The sequence below is a fragment of the Cucurbita pepo genome, chromosome LG02, assembly GCF_002806865.2.
Source record: "Cucurbita pepo subsp. pepo cultivar mu-cu-16 chromosome LG02, ASM280686v2, whole genome shotgun sequence".
NCBI lineage: Eukaryota > Viridiplantae > Streptophyta > Magnoliopsida > Cucurbitales > Cucurbitaceae > Cucurbita > Cucurbita pepo.
This window is the reverse complement of record NC_036639.1, coordinates 490,592-513,452: the sequence shown is the minus strand read 5'-3', so window position 1 is coordinate 513,452 and position 22,861 is coordinate 490,592. Positions and strand designations below refer to the sequence as shown.

At 38.8% G+C, this 22,861-nt stretch overlaps 6 protein-coding genes across 9 annotated transcripts; 4 read left to right on the top strand and 2 right to left on the bottom strand.

Moving 5' to 3' along the window:
* Positions 1–993: 993 nt before the first annotated feature.
* LOC111788568 (beta-galactosidase 5-like) lies at positions 994–6,535 on the top strand. The gene is made up of 19 exons (XM_023668938.1): positions 994–1,486; positions 1,562–1,657; positions 1,736–1,848; positions 2,026–2,092; positions 2,203–2,295; positions 2,415–2,558; positions 2,653–2,741; positions 2,814–2,919; positions 3,015–3,102; positions 3,265–3,383; positions 3,463–3,627; positions 3,740–3,915; positions 4,075–4,184; positions 4,301–4,410; positions 4,956–5,066; positions 5,155–5,268; positions 5,346–5,548; positions 5,658–5,979; positions 6,072–6,535. Exons 1-19 carry the CDS (start codon positions 1,316–1,318, stop codon positions 6,207–6,209), a joined length of 2,535 nt encoding a protein of 844 aa, XP_023524706.1. The 5' UTR covers positions 994–1,315; the 3' UTR covers positions 6,210–6,535.
* A 455-nt stretch (positions 6,536–6,990) lies between these two features.
* Positions 6,991–8,083, bottom strand: LOC111788925 (thioredoxin H1-like). Of its 2 annotated transcripts, XM_023669506.1 has the most exons (4): positions 7,856–8,083; positions 7,673–7,766; positions 7,455–7,577; positions 6,991–7,361 (listed from the first exon to the last, which is right to left on the bottom strand). In XM_023669506.1, exons 2-4 carry the CDS (start codon positions 7,757–7,759, stop codon positions 7,233–7,235), a joined length of 339 nt encoding a protein of 112 aa, XP_023525274.1. In that variant the 5' UTR covers positions 7,760–7,766; positions 7,856–8,083; the 3' UTR covers positions 6,991–7,232. The 2 variants fall into 2 exon arrangements, with proteins under 2 accessions (XP_023525274.1, XP_023525273.1); XM_023669505.1 differs by lacking the exon at positions 7,856–8,083 and having other exon boundaries at positions 7,673–7,849.
* A 242-nt stretch (positions 8,084–8,325) lies between these two features.
* On the top strand, positions 8,326–10,588 carry LOC111788788 (lon protease 2-like). Its single transcript, XM_023669289.1, has 2 exons — positions 8,326–9,581; positions 9,803–10,588. The coding sequence occupies exon 1, from the start codon at positions 8,619–8,621 to the stop codon at positions 9,498–9,500; it is 882 nt and encodes a 293-aa protein (XP_023525057.1). The 5' UTR covers positions 8,326–8,618; the 3' UTR covers positions 9,501–9,581; positions 9,803–10,588.
* Positions 10,589–11,376: 788 nt separating this feature from the next.
* On the top strand, positions 11,377–14,359 carry LOC111788789 (glucose-induced degradation protein 8 homolog). 2 transcript variants are annotated; one of them, XM_023669291.1, is made up of 7 exons: positions 11,377–11,593; positions 12,179–12,320; positions 12,727–12,874; positions 13,000–13,075; positions 13,225–13,336; positions 13,482–13,573; positions 13,809–14,359. In XM_023669291.1, the coding sequence occupies exons 1-7, from the start codon at positions 11,561–11,563 to the stop codon at positions 13,851–13,853; spliced, it is 648 nt and encodes a 215-aa protein (XP_023525059.1). In that variant the 5' UTR covers positions 11,377–11,560; the 3' UTR covers positions 13,854–14,359. The 2 variants fall into 2 exon arrangements, with proteins under 2 accessions (XP_023525059.1, XP_023525060.1); XM_023669292.1 differs by having other exon boundaries at positions 12,179–12,324.
* A 1,546-nt stretch (positions 14,360–15,905) lies between these two features.
* LOC111789132 (dehydration-responsive element-binding protein 2D-like) lies at positions 15,906–16,502 on the top strand. Its single transcript, XM_023669786.1, has one exon. It carries the CDS (start codon positions 15,951–15,953, stop codon positions 16,455–16,457), a length of 507 nt encoding a protein of 168 aa, XP_023525554.1. The 5' UTR covers positions 15,906–15,950; the 3' UTR covers positions 16,458–16,502.
* A 4,439-nt stretch (positions 16,503–20,941) lies between these two features.
* LOC111789073 (protein SHI RELATED SEQUENCE 1-like) lies at positions 20,942–22,381 on the bottom strand. Of its 2 annotated transcripts, none has more exons than XM_023669715.1 (3): positions 22,197–22,381; positions 21,520–22,117; positions 20,942–21,428 (listed from the first exon to the last, which is right to left on the bottom strand). In XM_023669715.1, exons 2-3 carry the CDS (start codon positions 22,043–22,045, stop codon positions 21,058–21,060), a joined length of 897 nt encoding a protein of 298 aa, XP_023525483.1. In that variant the 5' UTR covers positions 22,046–22,117; positions 22,197–22,381; the 3' UTR covers positions 20,942–21,057. The 2 variants fall into 2 exon arrangements, with proteins under 2 accessions (XP_023525483.1, XP_023525481.1); XM_023669713.1 differs by having other exon boundaries at positions 21,520–22,106.
* Between the last annotated feature and the right edge of the window lie 480 nt (positions 22,382–22,861).

The following is a 22,861-nucleotide window of genomic DNA, read 5'->3' as shown; positions in this document are numbered from 1 at the left end:
TTATTAACTTAAAATAATTTTTTGGTGATTAAGTTCCAATTTAATTTATAAATTTGAATATTTATAACCATAGATACAAAATAATATTAGAACAAGTCAATTTCACCTTTTTTTTCGTAGCAGTCTTTTATGTTTTGTTTTTGTCATTTTCTTATTTATTTATTTTCTATTATTACCTGCCATTCAACCGTTTTCCGTAACAGTCCATAACAGTCTTGCCACGTAGTTAATAAAATCAAGGCACAAAGGACATTTGCTTCCAAAACCGTAAAATGTAAAAATTGCAGGGGCAAAACGTAAATTTCATAACTTTGTAATTAATTTGCATGTAAAGAAACAAGGGGAAGTTAATAATTTAACAAATTTAAGGCAGCTGGATTAGAACTTGGGAGTGGGTTATCCAACAAGCGTGACAGTCGGAGGATGACAAGGCGAAAGGTCGGGGAACTGACCACGTGCAACCGAAGAACCTTGTTCCATTGCACGTGACACTACCAAATTAACATCCTTATATTTTTTAATTAAATCTTTAATTTAATATTAATTCAATTTCTGATGATTGATTGATTTTTATTTTTGTTGTCATTTATCTAATAAAAACATAATAATTGGCACATATTTGGCTATTTATTTGACAGGCACATGCTTGGATAATATGTAGCCATGTGTATTAGGTAACATGTTATATTCAACATTAATTTAAAATTTTGGTTGAATTATGAGATGAAAATTAAAGACAAAAATACTAAAATAAGGTTGCATGAAAATAATTACAAACTAAAATGGTAAATAAAAAAATAAGTTTATGCACTAAAACGTTAATCCACATTTAATCATTTAAATTAAGTATGGTTTTACCTTTATAAATTAAATAATGAATTTGGTGAGATTTGTCAGTGATCTTCCACTAAATAAGAACAGTCCTTTCAAGCTCTGTTTGGCAGCATCTGCCTTAATTAACAGTTGCTTAATCTAATTAAACAAAATTAAGCTGTTTTTTTTTTTAATTTAATCTGGAAAAAGGCTCAGATGAGATGATGAAACCGATAATGCTACATTGCTACTGCTCATCATTTTCATTTATATTCACACCATAGCGATAGCCAAAGCTATTTTCAGTTCATAGGTGTGGTTGTGAATTGCTAGTCTGATTATTTGGTGGAACGATCACTTCAGGCTTACGCTCGCAGCTCAATTATTGAATCTTCTCCTTTTTGTGGATTTCAATTAGTAGCTACATTAAACCAGTGGAGTAAAGATCAATATTCCGATTCAGCTTCTACAGAGCTTGGAGGTTGAAGAGAAAATCAAGCTCATGGAAGCTTTCTCGGTTTCCAGGTTGCTGTTCTTCATTTTCATAGCTGCATTTGGTGGTTTTCGATCCACACATTGTAGTGTGACTTATGATAGGAAGGCTATTCTCATCAATGGCCAACGGCGAATTCTCATTTCTGGCTCCATTCACTACCCTAGAAGCACTCCTGAAGTATGTAGTTCTTATATTGTTGAATTTATCGTGCAATCGTTTGAGAGTTTTACTCACATTTGCTTCTGTGTTTAGATGTGGGAGGATCTTATTCAGAAGGCGAAGGATGGGGGATTGGATGTAATCGATACTTATGTCTTCTGGAATGTTCACGAACCTTCTCCTGGCAATGTACTATCTTAGAAATCATTTATGAATTGAAATTTTGGTATGATTTGAGCTTAATTTGTTCGCTTTCACTTGTCTCAGTATGATTTTGAGGGGAGATACGATCTGGTACGGTTCATAAAGACAGTGCAGAGAGTGGGTCTTTATGTTCATCTTCGCATTGGACCTTATGTTTGTGCAGAGTGGAATTTTGGGTACCCAAAACTTTCTCCCTTACTCGTTAATTGTCAGTTTTTGGAGTAAATGATTTAAATCAGAAGCAATCTTATTTTCTTTCTCTCTGCTATTTCTCTTCGCGGTAAATGAGACTCTGACATAGTGTTCATTATTGATTACACTTGACTATTTTCATTCCGTATTTTATTGCACAGTGGATTTCCCGTATGGTTAAAATTTGTCCCTGGAATCAGCTTTAGAACTGATAATAAGCCTTTCAAGGTTAATTTTTCTCCACTTCTTAGAACTCTGTTCATAGAAATTACTTGGGACTTTCACTAGCAGCTAAGGAAGTTTACAGTCAGTAGTTTTTCTGGTTTCTTGCTCTCCAGATGGCAATGCAAGGGTTCACCCAGAAAATTGTACAAATGATGAAGAATGAAAAGCTATTTGCTTCCCAAGGTGGCCCCATTATCCTTTCCCAGGTAAGGTCGAGAAGCTTGGGAGATTATAATCAATGATATGGATATTGTTTATAAGTGAGTGTAAACTTGTTGGATAAAGTTGTTTGAGAAAAGAACTTATTTGAATTTTGTTTTCTTAGATTGAAAACGAGTATGGGCCGCAAGGTAGAGCCCTGGGAGCTGCTGGTCATGCATACACTAATTGGGCGGCAAAGATGGCTGTTGGACTGAATACAGGAGTGCCTTGGGTGATGTGCAAGCAAGATGATGCTCCTGATCCTGTGGTAAGCCATCTCTTTTGTGTTTACTGGCGCAGAAATTTGTCTATAAACCTCACTGGAAAATTCTGAGTACATATTCTCCATTTTTCGGTGACAGATAAATTCGTGCAATGGCTTTTATTGTGATTACTTCTCGCCTAATAAGCCTTACAAGCCTACATTATGGACAGAGGCTTGGACTGGCTGGTACATATCTAACATACCAATGGAATTACTATTATAATCCTTCTATCTTAACAACATACCCTGTAATGAAAGGTTTACAGAGTTTGGCGGTCCTGTTTATCGTCGACCTGTCGAAGATTTGGCATTTGCAGTGGCTCGATTCATACTAAAGGGTGGCTCACTTTTCAACTACTATATGGTTGGTTGGCTTGTGTAACTCAATCCGCTGCTTTTAGGACTTGGAATGCCTGACATAAAACTAAATCCACTTTGTTTGTTTGTGATGAATGAAAGTACCATGGAGGAACCAACTTTGGACGCACTGCTGGAGGCCCATTCATTACAACTAGTTATGACTATGATGCTCCACTCGATGAATATGGTGAGAACACAAAACATTTCATTAAAATGTCTTTCGAGTTATTGAGAGACTATTTAGCGAATATGTTGGATTCCAATGTGTCTCACAAAAAATTGCAGACAAATAAACTGCAGTTCTATTTCTGTTACTGGAAGACAAAGCTAACTACTTAATTACTTTTAGGTATGATCAGGGAACCAAAATATGGCCATCTGAAGAACCTCCATAGGGCCATTAAGTTATGTGAGCCTGCTTTAGTTTCTTCAGATCCTACTGTTACCTCTCTAGGAGCCTATGAGCAGGTTGGCCTTTTTGTTTATTCAATGATTTTCTTCATAAATTGTAATGATGTTTCTGAGCTCAACTGTGGTAATTCCACAGGCTCACGTTTTCACTTCGGGACATGGAAGGTGTGCTGCTTTTCTTTCAAATTTCCATTCAAATTCTGCAGCTACAGTGGTGTTCAACAAGATGCGTTATGTTTTGCCTCCTTGGTCGATAAGCATCCTTCCGGACTGTAAGCGTGTTGTGTTCAACACAGCAACGGTATAGATTATATAGTTCATCGTTTGAAATCATCTTGGACTTTAGGACATGTTTTCGTGTCCATTTTCCTCCCCTATGTTTTAAGAATTAAGATGGTTCTATGCTCATCAAGGTCGGAGTTCATATTGCACGCACTCAAATGTTGCCAACAGTTTCCAAGTTGTCATGGGAAACCTATAATGAAGACACATTTTCTCTAGGAGGCAGTTCAAGAATGACGTTTTCTGGACTCTTGGAGCAGATAAATGTCACAAGAGATACCAGTGACTATCTTTGGTACACGACAAGGTGAGCCTGGAATTATGTGGTGTTTTCAGCTATTTTGTTTATAATATTATATATAACATTGTATAGAATGAAGTGCTTGTGATTGTCCTTAGAAGGAAACACATATAGAAAACTTGTTCATTTAGATTATTTTATGATATCCTTTTGCATTTTATTCAGTGTTGGCATCAGTTCATCAGAAGCATTTCTTCGAGGAGGACAAAAGCCCACTTTATTTGTGAAATCAGCTGGCCCTGCTCTCCATGTTTTTATCAATGGACAGTTTTCAGGTCAGCCTTCAACCCTTCAGATTTTGGTCTTCAATTTTAGAAGTAGCACACCTTTCACTTGCAAATTCCAACTAAATTACAGTTCAGAGAAGTTGAATTGTAACACATAAATACAGGTTCGGCTTTTGGAAGTATGGAGCATCGAGAACTTACATTTACGGGTCCTATCAACTTACGCGCTGGAATGAATAAAATTGCTCTACTAAGCGTAGCAGTCGGCTTACCGGTAAACTCCCTCCCCCTAAATCCACTTTTAAGTTTTTAAAGCAAGCATCTCTGTTAGATCAAACATTATTTAGAAGGGTATGGAAACCTCTCACTAGTAAACGCGTTTTAAAATCGTGAGGCTGATAGCAATACGCAACAAGCTGAGCTGTTACAAATGGTATTAGAGCCAGAGACCGGGCAGTGTGCCAGCGAAGACACTGAGCCTCCAAAGGGGTGGATTGTTAGATCCCACCTCGGTTGGAGAGGGGAACAAAACATTCCTTAGAAGGGTGTGGAAACCTCTCACTAGCATACGCGTCTTAAATCCGTGAGGCAGACGACGATACGTAACGGACTAAAACGGATAATATCTGCTAGCGATGGCTTAGACTGTTACAATCTACGTAGAAAGTACTTGTCTTTGCGATAACTATTGTCTTAGGTGTGCATAGGAGATTAGATTTTTAACCATACTGGACTGATCCTATCAAAAAAAAAAAAAAAAACCCATAGTGTTCTGATTTAATATGATAACTGGTTACTGATTTTCATTTTTGTTGTTAGAATGTCGGGTTTCATTATGAGACATGGCAAACGGGTATCCTCGGTCCAATTTCGATTAGTGGGCTTAATGGGGGAAAGAGAGATTTGACTTGGCAGAAATGGAACTACCAGGTAAAAAGACTGAAATCTATATCATTTGGATGGATATGGTTTCCTTCAAATTCAATTGATTCTATCTAATATCCTTTACTGGCAATAGGTAGGCTTAAAAGGAGAGGCAATGAATCTGGTCTCTCCAACCGAAGCTACATCTGTTGATTGGGTAAAAGGATCTCTTGCTTCACAGGGTCTGCGACCATTGACTTGGTACAAGGTAATCCCTCATAAAAGTGGAAAAATATGCAAACTGAATCAGTGACTCAGATGATGAATTTGAGCTGGGACTTGCAGGCTAGTTTCAATGCGCCGGGTGGGAACGAGCCATTAGCGTTGGACTTAAGAAGCATGGGCAAGGGGCAAGCATGGATTAATGGACAGAGTATTGGAAGATATTGGATGGCTTATGCAAAAGGTAGCTGCAATAGGTGTAGTTATGCTGGGACATACAGACCTGCCAAATGTGAAGACGGTTGTGGGCAGCCAACCCAACGATGGTAACTCTAAATAAAAAAATCGCGTTTAGATCGTACATCACCATCACTCATTAGAGGATTCATTGGTTTCGACAAGCTGATTCCTTACGTTTTGCTTATGTTCTTCCAGGTATCACGTTCCTCGATCCTGGTTAAAGCCAACCAACAATGTATTGGTGTTGTTTGAAGAACTTGGTGGTGATGCATCCAAAATATCATTTTTGAGGAGGTCTGTGACTGGTGCTTGTGCGGAGGCAGTTGAGCACCATGTTAAAAATGAAAGCTACATCATTGAAAGCAATGGGGAATCAGATTCTTTACACCTGCAATGTAATCCAGGGCATGTCATATCAGCCATAAAATTTGCAAGTTTTGGAACTCCTTCTGGAACTTGTGGAAGTTACCAAAAGGGAATTTGCCATGCACCAGATTCTCATGCCATATTAGAGGAGGTTCTTTCACATCTTCTATCAAATAAGATCAGATTGAAGCTTTGAAGGCTATTTTTAAGACTAACCGTGACAAGTTTGAAATATTTCTGCAGAAATGCCTTGGGCGGGAGAGTTGCTTGGTGTCAGCAACCAGAGGTAACTTTGGAGGAGACCCATGTCCTAATGAATTGAAACAATTATTAGTTGAAGTTGATTGTGCCATAGCAGATATCAACGGAGACAGTTCATAAGAAAACTCACAAGTAAATTTTCACTCCCAGCATCCTTGCTCCTTACCACCATACTGTTCCATATTGTGAAGCCAAGGAGATTTAACTTACAGGTTTGAAGATAAATTTCATTGATCATATGTTGCATTGCATATTTTATATGTTAGATTTGTGCAAGTTATTATTGGTGGAACTCATAAGGCCTGTGAATGAGTTGGATGGAGCTCATTACATTGTTTTATTGAAATATAGTGGTAGCCATTTCCCTCAAAATCCCTGTTCCCTAGGTCTTGTATTAATCAAATGGGATGAGTTTAAGTTATAAAGGAGTATCTCAATTGTCATCATATCCATTCTCTTGTGATGAATTCCCGTTTCAGAGTCTCTCATTTGGACTATTATTGTGAGATTCCACATCGGTTTGAGAGGAGAACGAAACATTTCTTATAAGAGTGTGGAAATCTTATAAGAGTGTGGAAATCTCTCTCTAATAGACATGTTTTAAAATCGTGAGGCTGACGGCGATACATAATTGACCAAACGGACAATATTTGCTAATGGTGGGCTTGGATTGTTACAAATGGCATCACCAGACACCGAATGGCTACCAACGAGGACGTTGGGGCCTCCAAAGGGGGTGGATTGTGACATCCCACATCGATGGAGAAGAGAACGAATCTCTTACAATTATTTCGTTAGTTAGTGTCTTCATTAGTGTCTTAGCTGAATCTGTAAGATGAAATTTAAACCTAGCTGCAAGTTGAATTGTTCAAGCATGATATGATTCAATGAAACAAGCAGATAGAGAAACTGCTGATGATGTATTCAGCAACTCATTTTTATTCAACAAAAGAATAGATGTTCATTGATTACATAGTCTCGTAATAGTAAACTGATTGAAAAACAATCAAACACAAGAAGGAAAAAATTGTTCAAACTAAAAGCATCAACTAATAGCAACTCACAAAAGTTGCACAAAATTTTGTCTCTTCCAATGAAATTCCAAAGAACAGATGAGGGAATCTCCCCAACGTAGAGTTTCCATTAGGCATTCTGTAATACAATCTTCTGCAACTGATCTTTTCTTGCGCCTACAAACCTGTCCACCACCTTCCCATTCTTCAAGAACATGAAGCAAGGGAGTGCACTCACTCCCCATTCCGCCGCAACAGCCTGCAGAAAAGAATTCGTTTCGTTTTACGTCTAAACAATATTTCTCAATTAACAGTATCAAAGTTTTGCAAGGCAGGGCTTGAATCAACTTACCATCAATTCATCAACATCGACTTTCAAGAATATGACATTACTCATCTTCTTAGCCAACTCTGCAAAAACTGGAGCCATGGCACGGCACGGACCGCACCATGCGGCAGTGAAGTCCACAACAATCTGCAGAATCAAAATTGTTTAGAAAGAGGAAGACAAACGCTTATAAGGAAGAGGAAGAACAACACGAAACTAATAGATTTCAGATCAAACAGTACCAGTTTATTGGATTGTTTTCCTTTGAGGATCTGCTGCTTCCATGATCCAACGGTATGGCACGCAATCACTTCGCCCTTTCCCGCCATTATCGATCTTAAAAAACAAAAGCAGATAGAATCTCAAGTTGTAAGAGCTTCCTCTCGTAAGATCGTTGCCAAATGATGAAATTGAATAATACAAACCCGATCGTCTCAATTTATAGTAGTAGTAGTAGTAGTAAAAGAAGACAAGGAATTGAACGTGCAAGCAGCAAAACCCCATTTGCGGCGCATATCGAACCATCCGGCAGCCTACGAGCGCTCCGCTTTCTCATCTTCAAGAATCTGAACAAATTTCCTTCCAACGCTCGACGATGGGAGTGCGTTTCGACAGATCAAATACAACTAAGGCATAATCGGAAAGAGAGAAGAGCATCGAATTTTTGCGGTTTACACTACGCGGTACGCAACTATATATATTATTAAAAATATTCTTATTTTTCTTATAGGTAATATTGTAATATTTTGAAAGAAACAAAATGGGCCGCAAAATTTGATCTATTGGGCCTCCAAATATGTAGGACTGGGCTTGGTAATGGGCTTATCAGCCAATAATGGGCCCAATAAAATGGTATTGTTAGAGCGGATTAGAAGGGTTTCGGGTATGCGGAAGAATCTGAATCCACATTTTCTGAAGGATTTTCTCTCTCTAGTCTCTCTCTCTCTCTCGCTCTATATTATCCACAATCTCAATTCGATTTGGCCTCACCTTAAAACTACCAGATTTTTGTTGATTGGATCATTGGAGAGCGAAAGGGAGGGATGGAAATTAAGTAATATATTTTAATTTTCTGAAGGATTTTGATTTTTGTGAGGCAGAGAACGCAGAACAGAGTATCCGTACAAGCAAGGAAACCATTTGGTTGTCTATCTGAAACACTTGAGCACTGGCAGCACTTCAAATTCAATGGCTCTTCTTCAGCTCATTCCCTCTTCTTCGTGTTCTTCTTCTTCTTCTTCTTCTTCTTCTTCGTCTCTATCCCATAAACCCATTTTAAACCCCAATACCATTTCCTCTACCTTAAGCTCCAGCCCTAGATTCTTTTCTCCGGCTGTAGCCCTGCGCCACCGCCGCCATAAGTTCAATACGCTCAAGTGTTCTGCTTCGTCTTTCCCGGAAAAGCATCACACTGGCTCTCCGAAATCTGATGATGTCGTCGAGCTTCCGCTATTTCCTCTTCCTCTTGTTCTCTTCCCTGGAGCTATTCTTCCTTTGCAGATCTTTGAGTTTCGCTACCGGATGATGATGCACACTCTGCTCCAAACCGATCTTCGATTCGGAGTTATTTATACGGATGCCGTTTCTGGAACGACGGATGTTGGATGCGTTGGTGAGGTTGTCAAACATGAGCGACTCGTTGACGATCGATTCTTCCTTATCTGTAAGGGGCAAGAGCGGTTCAGAGTTACTAATCTTGTTCGGACCAAACCGTACCTCGTCGCCGAAGTTACGTGGCTCGAGGACCGCCCGTCCGGCAGTGGAGAAGAGGATTTGGATGCCTTGGCGAACGAGGTGGAATCGTATATGAAGGATGTGATTCGATTGTCGAACCGGCTGAGTGGGAAGCCGGAGAAAGAGGTTCAGGATTTGAGAAGGAATTTATTCCCAACTCCTTTCTCGTTCTTCGTCGGAAGTACTTTCGAAGGTGCGCCGAGAGAGCAGCAGGCGTTGCTCGAATTGGAGGATACGGCGGCGAGGTTGAAAAGGGAGAAGGAGACATTGAGAAACACTCTTAATTACTTGACTGCCGCTTCTGCTGTCAAGGATGTGTTCCCGTCCAACAGTTAAAAAGCAAGTCTCTGAGAAATGTCTGTGGAAACTGGAACGAGATGAAGCTATATTGTTGAAGTAGAAGGAAGCAAGTTGAAGGTACTAATGCTTAATTTTGCTTGCCTTTACACGTATTTTATACAAAGGACGGATGTTGTTAAAGCTGTAAATTTTGATATATAATTGAATTCGCTTCATCTGGTGTACCAATGCTTACATATTTGATATAGAAATTGCACATGATCTGAAGGGTTCAGGTGAACTATTTGAGTTCTTGGCTTTCCTTCTTTTGAAGCGTTCACTTGGATGTTTATTGATAGGTCTATGGCTCTCAAAGCTAAACATCTCAAAATCTTCCCACTAAGATCAGATTCAGATGTTATTCTTTGACTGTATGGAAGGATTTATTATGCTTGGGATACCTAAATTAGCCTTCTTTTGTTGGGTAATGTCAGGGTGGAGTGAAATATTGCTTTGTGTTGGAATGTTGGATGGTCAAATTTCTTGTATGGTCTGTTTTGTGATGATGGGGGTATTGTTCTATTAGTTTATTTACATAGCAAACATATTTTTTCAAGCAAGTTCATAAAGAACTTGAATTTGGCATTTGATTGAAGTATATTCTTATTTATGGAGGTCAAGAACAGGGATGAGTCTGTTTGGTTTGGTAGCTGAATGTCTGAATGTCTATTGTTTTCTTCATCGTGTGGTCTGTTGTGTTCATTTTTGGTTATGACCAAATATGAAGCTTCAAGCAAGAAAACATCAACCAAGAGTTGATAATTTATCATGTTTCTATCAGATCAAAATTTATCCGTTTCTAGTTTCATCACTGTTTTGTGTCCAGCTTTGCTTGAGTTCTTGATGCTTGGAGTTTCAGATTTTATTCTCGTTTAACTGTATTCTGGTATTAAAGATCCTACAAGGTGAGCCATAAAAATGCACTGAGATGTGAATAATTAGCATTTCTCTATAATGGGGGGACCTGGGACCCTGTAAATGAGCTCACTTGGGCAAGCCAGGCGTCAGTTCTAAGTTGTGGAAAACTCTGCCTCTCCCTCTTTTCAAGTTCTTGCTTAAGTTGAACAATGTCTGAAATTCTTGTATGTACTGTACTGTATTGCCTTGTGCAATTCTTCCTCTACCTTGCTGCAGTTGCAGATTAAGAGTTCTTGAAATGGATATTCAAACCTGCCTTTAAGTTTATTTATGTTAAGTTTATTGATGGGCCTGGTCCATCTCTAATCCCGTGAGAACTTAGTCACGTGGTTCGTATCTACGTACACTAATCCTGTCTCTACTAGATCTATTCCTCTAAACCACATGCTCCACCCTGTCTCTACTGGATATGTTTCTGAAGGTACTCTAAAAAATTGTCGGATTTCTATGACCCCAATAGACATGATGTAGTTTAACCAATGAATAAAGTAGGATAGTTATGACTAGAACGATGGAAATGAGGTCGAGGTTTTCATTTATTTCCCAAAAGAATTGAACATTTACTTCTAAACCTATCATATAACTTGCTGAAGTTGATCAATTTCTACTGTTTTAACACTATATACAACTCTCTCCATTACAGAAAGGAATGAAAAGGAACACATTTGGTAATAAATACCAAGCAAAAAAGGATCCAACTGATAGATTTTGTCCAATACAATGTGTTTTGACATTTAGTTTTTTAATATTCAATTATTTTCTTAAAGAAAAATTATAGAGATTAAATTCTCGTGAAAGTAAATTGGTCAAAGGTAAAATTAAAAACAGAAGTAATTGGTTGACGCCGTAACTTCCAGTCTTATCCGGTAGTTTTTCCCGAAGCGCGTGGGCAAAACATGCGGTAAAAAAACTGAATTTCGGGTTGAAAAAATTTCCGATACAGAGTCGGATCATTTTCATTTTCGTACCGCGCAAGTCCAAGACGAAGAGGGCGATTCGGGAGATCGAGCTCCATGAAACATTTTTCTCCACATCGCAAAGGCGACTCACAAATCTTTGTCCTCTCCTGCGCCGCCGCTCTGTTAACTTAGCCTTTCAATCATTCAACTGCTTCATTTCTCTCCGGCCGACGGATAATCATGGACGTCGATCCTCGTCACTACGACCACATCGTTAGTTTCATTTCCTCTCAATCTCTGATGACGATATTTATCGAACTTCACTGCTTACTTTCTTATTTTTGTTCTGTTTAGTCGCCATTGCTCGATTACTTTCTCTCTTTCTCTTGGTCAATCTGTGAAGTTTTAGTTGGACCCTAGCTGTTCCTCATGTTTTTTTTTCTCTTGATATCGAAAATACATTTTTACTTTCATTTCTGCTTACTTAGGAAAGCTTCTATTATAGTCAATTGGATGCTGGTCTGGGGGAATGATGAGGTTATACTAGTGCCCAACGCTTTAGTAATGTGTTGATAACTTGATTATATGGTGGGAAGTGTGCTATTGAGCTCAGACGGCACAAGGTTGGTTGCTTCTTTGTGAGAAGTTTCCATGTCGGGTTTTTTTTGGGTGAAGAATAATATTTAACTTCTAATTCCCCTTTTCCTTGTGCGATCACCCTCTGAAAATTCATTTTAGGTGGATAGGAAATTGATATTAATATTGGTTACTGCATTGGTTTTCCCCAGTTTGATTCTTGTTAAATCGTTTACCTGTTGTAGATTCTAAGAGTTTCATTCTTTTGACATTTCATGACAGGCTATCAACGACGGTGATGTTCAGAACATTGTTTTGTCGTATCTTGTTCATAATTGTTATAAAGAAACTGCAGAGTCGTTCACTGCCTCTACTGGGCTTAAACAGCAGACTGATTGTCTTGTTGGCATGGAGAAAAGAAAACGTTGGTGAAATTTCCCTCTCTTGCTCAATATAAAGTGTACATCCGATTGCCTGATCCCCTCCCACTAACAATCTGAATGATATGGGTTTAGTCGTTTACCTGTTTATGGGTAGACTCTTCTGGTGTGAGCTGTGATGGCTTATTTTAGAAATCTGTAGTAAGGAATAACAATCTATTTCTTCCAATGTCTTAAGTGACCCCTGAGTTTTGGAACAAATTCACTGCAAGACAATTCAGCCTGGATACTCAATTCTCTCAAACAATCTGAATGATATGCATTTAAAAGTAATAATCTTTGAGCTTAGTGTTGATTTAAATGTGTTTGTGTACACTAAATCTGCTTTTATATTTCCTCAAAATTTGATCTAATTTTTTTCAATCTGAAGGCAACTTTTTGTATTTTCAGGAATTTATGATTTTGCAGTAGAAGGGAATGCACTTAAGGCCATTGAGTTAACAGAAGAGGTAGCACATGGTTTACTCGAGAAGAATGAGGGCCTGCATTTTGATCTTTTGAGCCTTCATTTTGTTGAACTTGTTTGTTCTAGAAAATGGTGAGCTTCCCACCATCATTGTTATTTTATACGTTAACCTTAATACTCAGTTCCTGATGGTCAGCGGGGTTGGTCTTATAAGAGCTGATAACTTTGATACTCATTTTTGTTCGTTTACATGGCAGCACAGAGGCCCTGGAATTTGCTCAGGTCAAGCTTGCCCCTTTTGGCAAGTTGCATAAATATGTGGAAAAACTTGAAGTGCGTAACCCTGACCTAGAATGTCCACCATATTTTCTGTCATTTTATTGTCTTTTTTTTTCTTTCTTTCATTCCTTTGTTCATCAGGCTGAACCAGCTTACATATATATGTTGAATAGCTCCAAATACTGATCCTTATGTCATTGTAGGATTCCATGGCCCTCCTTGCTTATGAAGAACCAGAGAAGTCTCCAATGTTTCATCTGCTTAGCATGGATTACCGGCAAAGAGTAGCAGAAAATCTAAATCGAGAAATTCTTGGTTTGTTCCAATTTTCTTTTCATGACTTTATTTTACATTTCCCGTAATACTATAAGGGAGTTTCTTCCATGCGTACAGATTTTAAATCTGAACTCTATATTTTGTGTGATCAACTCCTTATTCCTGTTGTCTTGGTTGATACCAGCACATGCAAACTTGCCGAGCTATACAGCAATGGAAAGGCTGATAAAGCAGGCGACTGTAGTTAGACAGTCCTTAAGCCAAGAGCTGGGCAAGGTAATCTGCTCATTCTAAATTATATGTGCTGGCTTGTTGAAGCTTTGAATTATTTCTGAAATTTTGAATTGGTTCCTTTTAGGTTATGATGGTCATCTGAAGTCATGAGTATTACTTGCTGCTTGTTTCAATTACTAGATGTTTTATAAAAGATGATTACTCAATACACATCCATGTTAAGAGACATGTTGGTAACTAAACGTTTACATAGTTGTTGATATCTCTGGATTTGCAGGATGGGCCATCACCATTTTCCTTGAGGGATTTTCTGAAAAGCTAATTCAAGGAGTTAACGAGATGCATCCAGCTTCAGATCTCGCTGCTACTTATGGTTGGGGTGTGGTATGGAAGTTTGATCCTCTCTTCGTGTGCTTTAGGTGCCATGTAGGCCATAAACAGTCATCTGGTCCCCTGAGCAAAAGTGCATGCTGTCTCTAATGTATTGTGATTGTACTTGTACATGCTGTCTCTAGTTTTGCTGCGTGCTCTTTTTTACTCTTATCTTCTTTCATTTTTCAAAGCTTACAATTGTGAGATATTGGCTCGCATTATCGTGTCTCATAGTCACAGTCCGGTTTTGACAAGGAGGAACATGGGAAGAACTCTGCTTTGTTGTGTTTTGCGATGCCATCAAATGCCAGCTTCGTTTATCAGTTTAAGAAAAGCCTTCTGCATCATCAAATGAGTCGATCGAGTTCTCATTTATTGGACTGTCTAATTTGTAAGTAAGAAAGTGCTGGACCTTCTAAGATTATGAATCATCCACTGCTCTGAGTTTTAAGTACACACTGGCCGGGACTTCAACTAATTTTCTACTGCTATAAGCTCATGTTTGATCCCATCTTAGCACATTACTTTATATGTGGGAGACATGGTCGCCGTTTGTGCCATGCCGCCCCTTCTGTCATGCAACCGGCTGGAAAATGGCATTTTTTGAAGTTAATAGGAGATGTGGTTCGGTTCTGCCCGTAGTAGGTAGAATTTTTTTTTTTTTTTCTTCAGATGGAATCACGATGGACCAATCTTACGATATCCATAAATGACATGACATAGACAATGAGAGGGTCAATGCCTCAATAGAATTTTGATGGATGAATGTTCGGGATGTTTTGATGTTATAAACGACACGTGAATTTGTTGTCAATGGCATGACCGAGTTAGCTGTGATGGCCGATTACACATCATGTGACTTGGGATGACATCAAGACATAAGAGTCATGCCAATTGAGAACCAAGATAACAAGATGAGAGAAGAGGTCGAGAGAAGAGGTCGAGTTGAATGTAATTAAGAAAATTTGTTTGCTTTAAAAACGTTTTAAAATTAATTTTTGTTAAAAAAATTATTTTTATTTGACACCAAACAAACATTACATACAATTAAAGTTATATATATACACACACAATTGGTCCTCCAAATAAAATAAAATTGGATCCACCAAACGTCTTTGAGAATTGTATTCTACTTTTTTTTAAAAAAATAAAAATAGAAAAAAAATTCCACGAAATAATTTAGGTGGAGGATATGTAGAGAGCAGCTTAACGCCTTTCACACGTGTGCAGATCCCTGAAAGTGGCGACAAAATCGGATTAAGAGATAAAATCCGGTTGCCAAAATCCCTATCATCATGGGCCCCACATTCTCTTCCTATGGACGCCACGTCGTCTTATCTATTCAACCTTTGACTCGATCTTATTCTCTGCCTTATTATCCAAAACCCCTCCCCCACCGGAGAAAAAACCAATTAGTCAATTGAATTTTAGTCCTTTGAACAAAGCCTTCAAATTTTAATTCAAAACAATTAATACATGAGGTAAAGATAAAGTTTTGCATTTTAGTCCTTCAAGTTATATTATATTATATAAATACCAACAAACTATAATAGTCTGAAAAAAATCATTAAAGTGAGACAACTGAACGATAACTAACCTGTACTTATTCATTTTAGATTGAACTTGAAAAAGAGTCCATTTCAAGTAAGGACACCAAACTCATTAATTAAGAATTAAAACACACTATAAACAACAAAAAAGACACAAAAGCCCAAAGAATCATAAGATTGAACGTAACCCTAATTGTCCTTTGAAGAGTTGTAGGGAAAGAAGAAGAGAAAAAGAAGAAGTTGGATATTGTTGGGGCTTAGTGTATGAAATTAAGCAAAGGAAGAAGCCAAGTGTATGATTGAGAGACCACCACAGGGTCCAATTGGTGCCACGATCCCACCGATTCGTCATCCCCAGGTAGTGGACTTCCCGCATATCTGCCCACGTCTCTCCCTTCCCTTTTCTATATATATATTCACTTCTGCCTCAAACCTCTTAGACCATTATTTGCGTTATTCTATGTCTTTCATATGTCTCACCTTCAACAATAACAACAATGGAAACAAAGCCCAGAAAACCCACCACCAACGTCGCTCAAGCCAGCTCCCGCAAGGGCTGCATGAGAGGCAAAGGCGGACCCGACAACGCCTCATGCACATTCAAAGGCGTTCGCCAGCGTACTTGGGGCAAATGGGTCGCTGAAATTCGCCAGCCAAATCGCGGCGCTCGACTCTGGCTTGGCACGTTCGACACCGCCCATGAAGCTGCCGTGGCTTACGACGCTGCCGCTCGTAAGCTCTATGGGTCTGATGCTAAGCTCAACCTCCCTCAAACTGCGTCAGAGCCTCAACAGTCTGCGCCCACCGTTGCAATGCCGTCGGCCTCTCCACCGGTGGCGGAGATGGAGCCAGTCGGAGGGCTGTGGGGAAGTGAGGATGTGAATTTTGATGAGTCGATATGGAGAGAGGCGGTGATGTCTTTGGATTTTCCTATGATTGGTGATGATGAAGGGTTTTATTTCGATGGGGTGGGAGGCCGGGACGCTATGCAGTGGTGCATGTGATGCGATTCAATATTATACGTAGATAATCATATGTGTGTGTAAAAATATATATATATATATATATATATATATATATATATATACACACCTTGCTTTTTATAAATAATTATATATAAACACATGCAGTGTTTGAGTGCGTGTGTATACATATAATTAAAACATTGGGTTAGTGATTATTATGTATGTATGTATGTATGTATGTATATACTACTCTAGAGATGATTAAAAAAAAAATAATAAAGGTTTTCATTTGGCTGTTTTTATTCAAAGGGTTATTTTTGGTTGTTATTAAGGTGCATGCATATGAAATAAAATTGAAGGGCTTTTAATGTGTCCGTAAATTTAGGGTATTGTTCTATTCAATGCTGAGTTGAAATTGTTATTAATTCACGCGTAGGCTACCAAATGTCAAGTGGTTTGGTGAGTTCATACATTATATGTTGATTATTTGTTGGCTGTTTTGTTGTGATACGTGGCTTGTGTTGATGTTGGATTTGTAGGACAAAGACGATAGATATTGTGAGAGACAGCTAAAGCCCACCCAAGTTGGATATTGTTGAGCTGCTGCTGCTGCTTTTAATGGTGGTTTCAAGTTATGTTGCATTTTTTGGTATCGTGGTTTGTTTCAAGAGATGTGTTGTGTTATATTTTGAGTCCTACATGTGTGTGATACCAAAAATACCCAAATCACTAGATGATAGTTCGACATCTTTATGTTTAAAGTGGACAATATAGGTGGACAATATCATATCATTGTAGAGAGTTGTGTTCATCTAATAACTAGAATGGCATGCCGGAATGTCTCCAATCCAATCAACAATTCTTGCAGAGTTTGATTTCATCCTGTTCTGTTATGGGGTGCATCCTGTTCTGTTATGGGGTTGGAGAACTTATGTGATAAATGAATAGGTATTTCTTCTCGCGTGCCATCGTCATGATTTTAAGCAGATATTGTCCTCTCTAAGCTTTAAGACGCGTAGGCTAGGAAAAAGTTTCTTCACCTTAGAGTGTTTCGTTCCTTATCGACAATGTGGATATCACATTGATTGTATAAGGAAGGTTAAAAGATGTTTCATTCTCCTCCGATAGGATATCACATGGATTAGAGTCTAATCAACGTAATTATAGCATTTACTTGTAATTAATTTACCATAAATTAAGGTGGTCCAATACTCCTGGGCTTTGGGCCGAAACTTTCAATGCCAGAGACCACCACAACTGGGCCCAAAAATCAATGTCATCCAAAGTGGCGGCCCATGTACTGTTATTTTATTCATAAAACAAAGGGGCTTTTGCAGCTATTATATATATATATATATATATATATTATATAATTATTCTATATGATGCGTTGGATTTCTTTTTCCTTATTTTCTCAGAACGACATTTCCACTAGAGAGACAGCAACAGTTGAGGAGATAACAACTCTAAAGCTAAGAAAAAGTGTACCTTCCTTCACCTTCAAAGCTGACATTTTTTGTTAAAAACAAACCTCTTTCGTTAGGATCACACTACCTCTCGATTTAGAACACAAAAAATAGAAGAGACGATTAGACGATTTAGAACACAAAGAATCGGAGAGAGAAAATGCGAAGAAATATTGGAAAGATAAAATCTTAATACACACAAGCTCGTTTTGAAACATTATGGGCAGTCAAAGTCAAAGGTTGTCGTTGGACGAATTGATGAGAAGTGGCTGAGTAACGGAGGGCTTGATGCGGCGGAGGATGGCAGTCTTCTCAACACCAAATTTTCTCTCTTCGTTTTTGCCCCATAGAACCAAGTATAAGCCCGTGATGATCAACACCGCCCCGATGATCCTGTGCATCACCATCACATTATTAACAACAATCATGAAGAAGGGCCTGAGACATTTGGGGAAAATTCAAAATAAGGCCAACATGGCGCCATGCAGTTGAAGCTTCTCGAGAATTGAGCACCACGTTGTTCTACTCCAAGAAGAAGGGCCTGAGCTTCCATCGGCCATTGTTGTTGTGATTATTAAGAGATTTAGAAGGAGGAGGAGAAGAAAAGAGGGTTGTTCTTGGGTGTATTGTCGTGCAGAGATTGGAGGTATAAATATAGGATTGGAAGGGGAAAAGAGAGATGAAAGTGGAAAAGACGTCTATCTCTTTTTCAAGCCATGAGCCCATGTGTTCATCCCTACTCCATCAAATTCTTTTCTTTTTTTTTCTGGCTGGATCTTTGAAGCTTCATTTTGTTGGCTGTTTTTGAGTTTTCAGTGGCTTGCTCATAAACCCACTTGGGATTTTTATTTTGTAGCTTTTGTTTGGAAGACGTGGGATATTATAAACTTATTCCACCCATCAATCCCCTTAACTTTTTCTTAATCATTTTATTTTTGTGGGTTACATCACTAAACATTGATTAGTAACTGAATTATGTATGCTTAATCAATCAATCCACGCCCATTTGTTTCCTTCTTTTGGACTTATTTTAGTCTTTCCTTGTGAGTATTGTATTGTAATACTCATCAATTTTGTTCATTAAGAACCTGATATGAATCAAACTCTACATCAGAGGAAAGATGATCATGCTGAGTTCTTTTTGGAAAAAAAAAATATATGAATTCTTATGCTCGACGTAGAGGTTCGTGGTTACTAACATGATATCAGAGTCTTGTTCTTAGCTTAGTCATGTCAATAGAATCCTCAACTAAGAAATACAAGTACCCTTTGTTCAAGGGCTCCAAAAGAAGAAGATCTCAAGGGAGGGAGGAGTAGTCTCATTGTAACAGCTCAAGCCCGTCGCTAGTATACATGGTGCTTTTTGAGCCATTTTTGGCTTTCCCTCAAGGCTTTAAAGCATAGTTGTTACGGGAGGTTTCCAAGCCCTTTTATAAAATGGGTGTTTCGTTCCCCTCTTCGTGCTTCCTCTCAAGGCTTTAAAACGCATTTATTAGGGGAGGTTTCCACACCCTTGTAAAAGGGGTGTTTAGTTCCCATTTTCAGACTTTCCCTCAAGGCTTTAAAACGAGCTGTTAGGGGAGGTTTCCACACTTTAAGGGGTGCTTCATTCCCCTCTCCAACCGATGAGGGATCTCATAATCCACCCCCTTGGAGGCCCAACGTCTTTGCTGGCACATTGCCCATGTTGCCTTTAGTAATATTTCTATAAGCTAAAACTCGTCGCAAATATTGTCTACTTTGACCAGTTATGTATCATTGTCAGCCTCATAATTTTAAAAACTGTGTTCCCACTCCTTTTGGGAGTCCAACGTCCTCTCTAGCACACCACTAATGTTCATTTGTGACAGCCAAATGTCACCGCTAACAAATATTATCCATTTTGACCCATTATGTATCGTCATCAGCCTCATAGTTTTAGAACGTGTCTACTAGAGAGAAATTTCCACACATGCTTCGGTAACATCTCCAACCAACGTAGAATCAACATCCACATTAACTAACTAATTATGGGTAAGGTCATTCTCTTTAGTATAGTTATTATATGTTTAGGAATTGCATATTATGATAAAATGTGTCCCTTTCTTGTTCTAAACGAACACAAACTTCGGCCCGAAAGAACTTGGAAAAGGAGAAAGATTCATTTGTTTGTCCTTTGAGAAAAAAGCATCATAGCGGCCCATTTCTCATACCATCAACGAGCTCAAAGAGGCCTATTTCTCATCATTTCATGGATGTCAGTGTGAGCGGCCCAGTTAGCTGAAGCTCGACATCTAATTAATCAACAAACCATGACAGCAAAGTTGAATGGCAGCACCCGAGAGTAACTACGAAACAGTGAGGTTCAATAATTGGTGGGTTATTGGGTGAATTATTGGACAAAACAGAAGGCCTAAGCTTAGGGGACAAGCGGCGGAATAACAACAAACTGTGCCACAATACACTACAGCTAATTCACAATTCACAAGCAGAAAACACACCGCAACTGCCGCCGCTTTTGACTCCACAACCCACAAACCCCCCCAACACTTCACATTCGATCCTTATAAACCCTCTTCTTCTTCTTCTTTTTTTATTTTATTTCTCACGTGCTCTAATATCAGCTTATTAATTAGCACGTGCACAAACACAGTGTCGCAGGCAGCAGAGTTCAGAAACAAGCATTTAAACACCAATCCCCATCACTTTCTGTGTCACCTCACGTACAAATTTTTCGAAATACAAATAATAATATTTTAATTACCTAATTATTATAACCCCTCCAAAAATAAATTTAAAATTTAAAAATTTATTTTTTTTTAGGAGAGGGTGACCCAATACGTAAGCTAACTGGCCCTGTTTGGTTCTCCCCCGGCAACCCTGGCCGATAAAACTGCGTAAAGCAACTTCGAGTTCCACACCCACAAAATTTGAACTCTTCTCTCTCCCTATTTATTATTTATTTTCCCTTTTTATAGCGCCGCTTCAGCCGCACAAACAGCACTCAAATCCAAAACATTCTCCTTTTTCTACTTTATATAACTATTTTCATAATTATTCAACTAATTAAGATATATATTAAAAAGTCGATCATATTCAAATAGAATTACCTTAGTTTGGTATACATTCCAATGACATTATAGAATCAAGGATTCGTTATTATGAATTGAACGCAATCAGCTCGAACACATTGTTTATGTTCTTGAGGAAGGGAAATTTTGCATACCGGGGGTGAACGTGTTGATCGGGATAGGATATAGTGAAGACTCCACGAATGAGGCCGATGGGTTAACTCTCCCGAAGCTATTGGACGCTCCGATCACTAGATCCAAGCCTTGCCCGTCGTCATCCCCGCCGTGGCTATATGAACTCTCACCACCGGTGCTTAAATTCTGGCTGGTTTCGGGACCGTGGTCGTAGAGAATGCCTTTGAACATATGGCCACCAATGTTCACAGCTGTTTGATATGCTAATTGCTCTTCTACATTGTCAATGGCACTGACTTTGACACAGCGGAAAACAGCTGGGGAGTTGAATTCAGCTGGAAAATGTGCAAGTTCTAACCCTAATTCACAATCAAAAAACATAGTTTCCCATTGTCATTACATTTGAACATTAAAAAAGTTAACCTATGATATGAAATTAAAAGTAGCAACCTGAGGTGACCGCGGCAGGGGGAATAGAAGGTTGAGTTTCTCGATGGCGTTTGGGAGTGGTTTGATCGAACTGATCTGGTCGAAATTGTTGTTGTTGTCGTTGTTGTTGTCGTTCCCGACGCTTGGCAGCCGGAACCCAAGTACTCTTAACATGGGTTTGACAGTGAAACCCTCGGCTCTTACAACAAGTCCGACATCTCAAATGGGTACAATCTTTCTTAGCTTGATTCCCACAATCTTGGCAATTAATCCCACCTCCACCGCCGCCAGTAGCAGCTCCTTGTCTCATCATGGCAAAATCATGATCAGAGGCGTTGATCATCAAGTTCATCCTACTCGGCCCCACTCCAAAGGAAATGTAATTCTCCACCGCTTGATGCTGCTGCCCATATTGTGGCCATATCTCCAACCCCTTGGAGTAGATCTCCTCGTTGTTTCTACTATTGTACAAAAACAATTGCTGCTCTCTTCCTCTTTGTTCTTGATCATCCTCTTGTTTACCACCTAAATATAACAACCCCGTCATAATTTCACCAACCCAATGTTCCTTACCGTCTCAAATTCCGGCCATATATATACAAAAGGGCCTGCAAATTTTCTAGGGTTTTTGGTTAAATTGTAAAAAAAAAAAAAAAAAGAAGAAAAACTAGGGCAAAAGTGAAAGATAAAGAGGGTACCGATTTAATTTGTTGGATATGCAATAATGGAGTGGAATTTGGAAGGTGGCCTGCAAAACGCCGTCGTGTTAAGTACTGAGATCGATGATCGCTCTGATCATTTAAGACAACTAAAACAAAACACTCTCTCTGTCTCTCTTTGTGTTGGGTTTTTTAGAGAGAGAGAGAGAGAGAGAGAGAGGGGAGAGGGATTTAATGTGTCGCTACGCAGTTCACTACTGTAGAAATATTCAGTTCAATGAATCCTATCGAGTGTTGATGATTCAAGAATTTCTGCATGGAGAATGGACGGTGGAGGATTGTCCACGTATCAACATCAGCTTTAACCGACCGTCCTTGTTGCGGAAAACCCGCAGATACTTTTCCATCCCATAATTAACATTGTCTTTTTAACCAACTCCTCCAAATAAATAGTACGCGCCTTGTTTTATTCTTTTAATCGTCGGGTGAATTGTTGTCCACGTCAGCAAGGATCGTCAACGTGGAATTCTGTAATTCCAGATCCACAAAACCTAGGTAACTGTAAAAATGTGGTCTACTCTATTTGGAAGAAGAAACCCAGAAAAATTAAGCGTTTGTATTTGATTTTAAAGCTATGTTTGGTGGATTTGTTTCTTGAAATTATATGTTATTGAAATAAAAACAAAATAATAGGCATAGTTTTA

Bases quoted from the DNA above. Each gene is read 5' to 3' on its own strand.
- LOC111788568 (XM_023668938.1), top strand. From the start codon at position 1,316: ATGGAAGCTTTCTCGGTTTCCAGGTTGCTGTTCTTCATTTTCATAGCT. The intron at 2,093-2,202 runs GTTAATTTTTCT...CTTGCTCTCCAG, and splicing joins CTGATAATAAGCCTTTCAAG to ATGGCAATGCAAGGGTTCAC. The intron at 3,916-4,074 runs GTGAGCCTGGAA...CATTTTATTCAG, and splicing joins TATCTTTGGTACACGACAAG to TGTTGGCATCAGTTCATCAG.
- LOC111788925 (XM_023669506.1), bottom strand. From the start codon at position 7,759: ATGGCGGGAAAGGGCGAAGTGATTGCGTGCCATACCGTTGGATCATGG. The intron at 7,578-7,672 runs GTACTGTTTGAT...TTGATTCTGCAG, and splicing joins GAAAACAATCCAATAAACTG to ATTGTTGTGGACTTCACTGC. The intron at 7,362-7,454 runs GTAAGTTGATTC...TCTTTTCTGCAG, and splicing joins TCGATGTTGATGAATTGATG to GCTGTTGCGGCGGAATGGGG.
- LOC111788788 (XM_023669289.1), top strand. From the start codon at position 8,619: ATGGCTCTTCTTCAGCTCATTCCCTCTTCTTCGTGTTCTTCTTCTTCT.
- LOC111788789 (XM_023669291.1), top strand. From the start codon at position 11,561: ATGGACGTCGATCCTCGTCACTACGACCACATC. The intron at 12,321-12,726 runs GTTGGTGAAATT...TTGTATTTTCAG, and splicing joins TGGCATGGAGAAAAGAAAAC to GAATTTATGATTTTGCAGTA. The intron at 13,337-13,481 runs GTTTGTTCCAAT...GGTTGATACCAG, and splicing joins TCTAAATCGAGAAATTCTTG to CACATGCAAACTTGCCGAGC.
- LOC111789132 (XM_023669786.1), top strand. From the start codon at position 15,951: ATGGAAACAAAGCCCAGAAAACCCACCACCAACGTCGCTCAAGCCAGC.
- LOC111789073 (XM_023669715.1), bottom strand. From the start codon at position 22,045: ATGACGGGGTTGTTATATTTAGGTGGTAAACAAGAGGATGATCAAGAA. The intron at 21,429-21,519 runs GTTGCTACTTTT...ATTGTGAATTAG, and splicing joins CCCTGCCGCGGTCACCTCAG to GGTTAGAACTTGCACATTTT.